The 2171-nt window shown below is 60.2% G+C and overlaps 1 protein-coding gene across 1 annotated transcript; it reads right to left on the bottom strand.

Moving 5' to 3' along the window:
- Positions 1-1367: 1367 nt before the first annotated feature.
- On the bottom strand, positions 1368-1801 carry NANOS2 (nanos C2HC-type zinc finger 2). The gene has a single exon (XM_060628791.2). It carries the CDS (start codon positions 1784-1786, stop codon positions 1370-1372), a length of 417 nt encoding a protein of 138 aa, XP_060484774.1. The 5' UTR covers positions 1787-1801; the 3' UTR covers positions 1368-1369.
- Positions 1802-2171: the final 370 nt, after the last annotated feature.

The following is a 2171-nucleotide window of genomic DNA, read 5'->3' as shown; positions in this document are numbered from 1 at the left end:
GCCCAAAGTTTAAGAGCTACCATCAGAGTTGGTCCTTTTAGACCTGTGGTTTAGAGGGGCGGGAGAGGGACCCCTGGACAGAGCCCCAGGAAGGAGGAAGAAAGGGAATCTGGGGTTAAGGTGGAGGCCAGGACGTGGGGACCAGTCCATAGGTGACCTGTGTCAGAGGACATGAGGGAGGACACGTCGTGAGAGGAACCCAGTACCCCCTCCTGCTCTTCCTCCCTGCGTTGGGGGCAGACGTGGTTCCCTCCCCCAGCCTCCAGGGAGAAGACAGAAACAGTGATTTCAAAGACAACCAGAAACGCTCTTTATTCGCCAGAGCTCAACCCCCCCCAGGGCCCCAGCCAGGAGCCAAAAACCATACAACTTAAAATCTGACCTGGGCTCTTTCTTTACTTCGCCCCTAACATAAAATCTAGGCACCTGCCTTTCCCTTCTGGGCACTAAAACCCCATGCTTCTCGGGGAGCTTGTTGACTTAAATGTTGGAGGATGAAAGAAAAAACAGGAGAAAAAAAAAAAAGACCTTTAGCAAACTAGCAGGATTTGAAGGGTGGGAGGCAGTGGAGAGACGCCCTCGGGCTGGGGGAAAACACCCATTGGTGATTTGCAGGTGGGGGTTGAATGCTGTGAAATGGAATGAACAAGAAGGTGGGGGGGAGGCGGTGAAAGGTGTCAGCCCACCACAAGGCTCTCTACTCCCAGATAAGCCTTCCAAGACAGGGTGCCCCCCCTGTGTCCCCTCCCTCCCCCAGCTCCTGATGATGCATGGGCTGCGGGGCCAGGGAAGGAACAGTCCAGGGAGGTCCATGAGGCACCGGTGGCTCTACAGGTGGCTGAAGAAGGTGGACAAGGCTGGTCTCGAGTCAGAATCCCATCTGGAAAGTTCTTGGGGGGGGGGGGGGAGTGTCCAAACCAGTCTTGTTCACTCTCTCCAGATTCTGAGGGTTGGCCTGGGAGAGCATACGGTGTCCCCTAGGTCCATGGATGCAAGAATCCACGAGGAATGGAACCAGAGGGCTGAGAAGTCGAGGGGGGCAGGGCTAGCGTCACTAGCGGCCCCAGGAGGAGTAAAGATCCATGAACGGTGGCGCACAAAGGGCCACGAGGCCGTGCGGTCCCAAGGGGCAGCGGTCCTGCCGCACCAAGAATCCACAGACACCCCCAGGACAGAACCCCCGTGGCCGAGAGGTCCCAGGGGCAGGGCTGGCTTGGCCCCCTAACAGCCTCTGTTGTTTCAGGATCCAGCAGGGATGTCCTTCTGGGGGGCCAGGAGTTCCAGAGGGGGGGGGGGAGTCAGGGGGAGGGTCCTGGGACTTGGCAGGGACTGAACCAGGAGGGGGTGGGGGGCAGGCACCCCACAGTCCTCAGCGCTTGACCTTGCGGCCGGCCGAGTTGCGCCCGCTGCGGCGGTAGAGGGACTGCTGGCCACCGTTGAGTGGGCAGTACTTGAGCGTGTGTGCCTGGCCGCCGGTGGCCCCGCACAGGGGACACACGTAATGCCGCAGGATGGGGCACATCACCACGCCGTCTGGGGTCTTCAGCTGGTGTGACGAGTAGACGTGACGCGATTCCCCGTTGTGCTTGCAGAAATTGCACAAGGTGGCCAGGCCTCCGCTGGCCCCGGGCCCTCCCGGACCCTGAGCCTGCTCCAGCGGGGGCCCAGGTCTCGGCTCCCCGGTCCCTGGGGCCTCTGGCCTCTGCCCCCCACTCTGGATCAGCGCCAACACCACCTGGCTCAGGTTGAAGTAGTCCTTCCACATGTCGAAGGGAGGCAGCTGCATGGCTCTCCGGCAGAGGTGACGCGTGGCTAGAGAGAGGCCAGGGCCGCGGGACCAGGGGGAAGGAGCAGCAGGTGCTTTGATGGAGCAGAGAGGAACTGCACCCCCTTTTATACTCCCCCAAAGACCCTTCTAAGCAAAGGTGGAGCTTAGGATTTAAAGGGCCCACTCCTTACCCACGACTCCATCGGACTGTAATCCCCCACAGAGATCAGGAAGGAGGCCCTTTCCCTGGTCTCTGGTCCTTCCTCTGCCTCCAGGGTGCCTCGAGACTTCCAGAAAGGCCCTTCCTTTCCCCTGGCCTCAGTTTCTCTATCCCTTCAATAAAGCTCCGTGTCCACAAATGCCCCTCTCACCCCCCTCCTCCTTTACTCCCGGGCCGGGGTCC

The sequence above is a fragment of the Panthera onca genome, chromosome E2 (genome assembly GCF_046562875.1).
Source record: "Panthera onca isolate mPanOnc1 chromosome E2, mPanOnc1 haplotype 2, whole genome shotgun sequence".
In the NCBI taxonomy this organism is placed as follows: Eukaryota; Metazoa; Chordata; class Mammalia; order Carnivora; family Felidae; genus Panthera; species Panthera onca.
This window is presented reverse-complemented; position numbering and strand designations above follow the sequence as displayed.

Bases quoted from the DNA above. Each gene is read 5' to 3' on its own strand.
- NANOS2 (XM_060628791.2), bottom strand. From the start codon at position 1,786: ATGCAGCTGCCTCCCTTCGACATGTGGAAGGACTACTTCAACCTGAGC.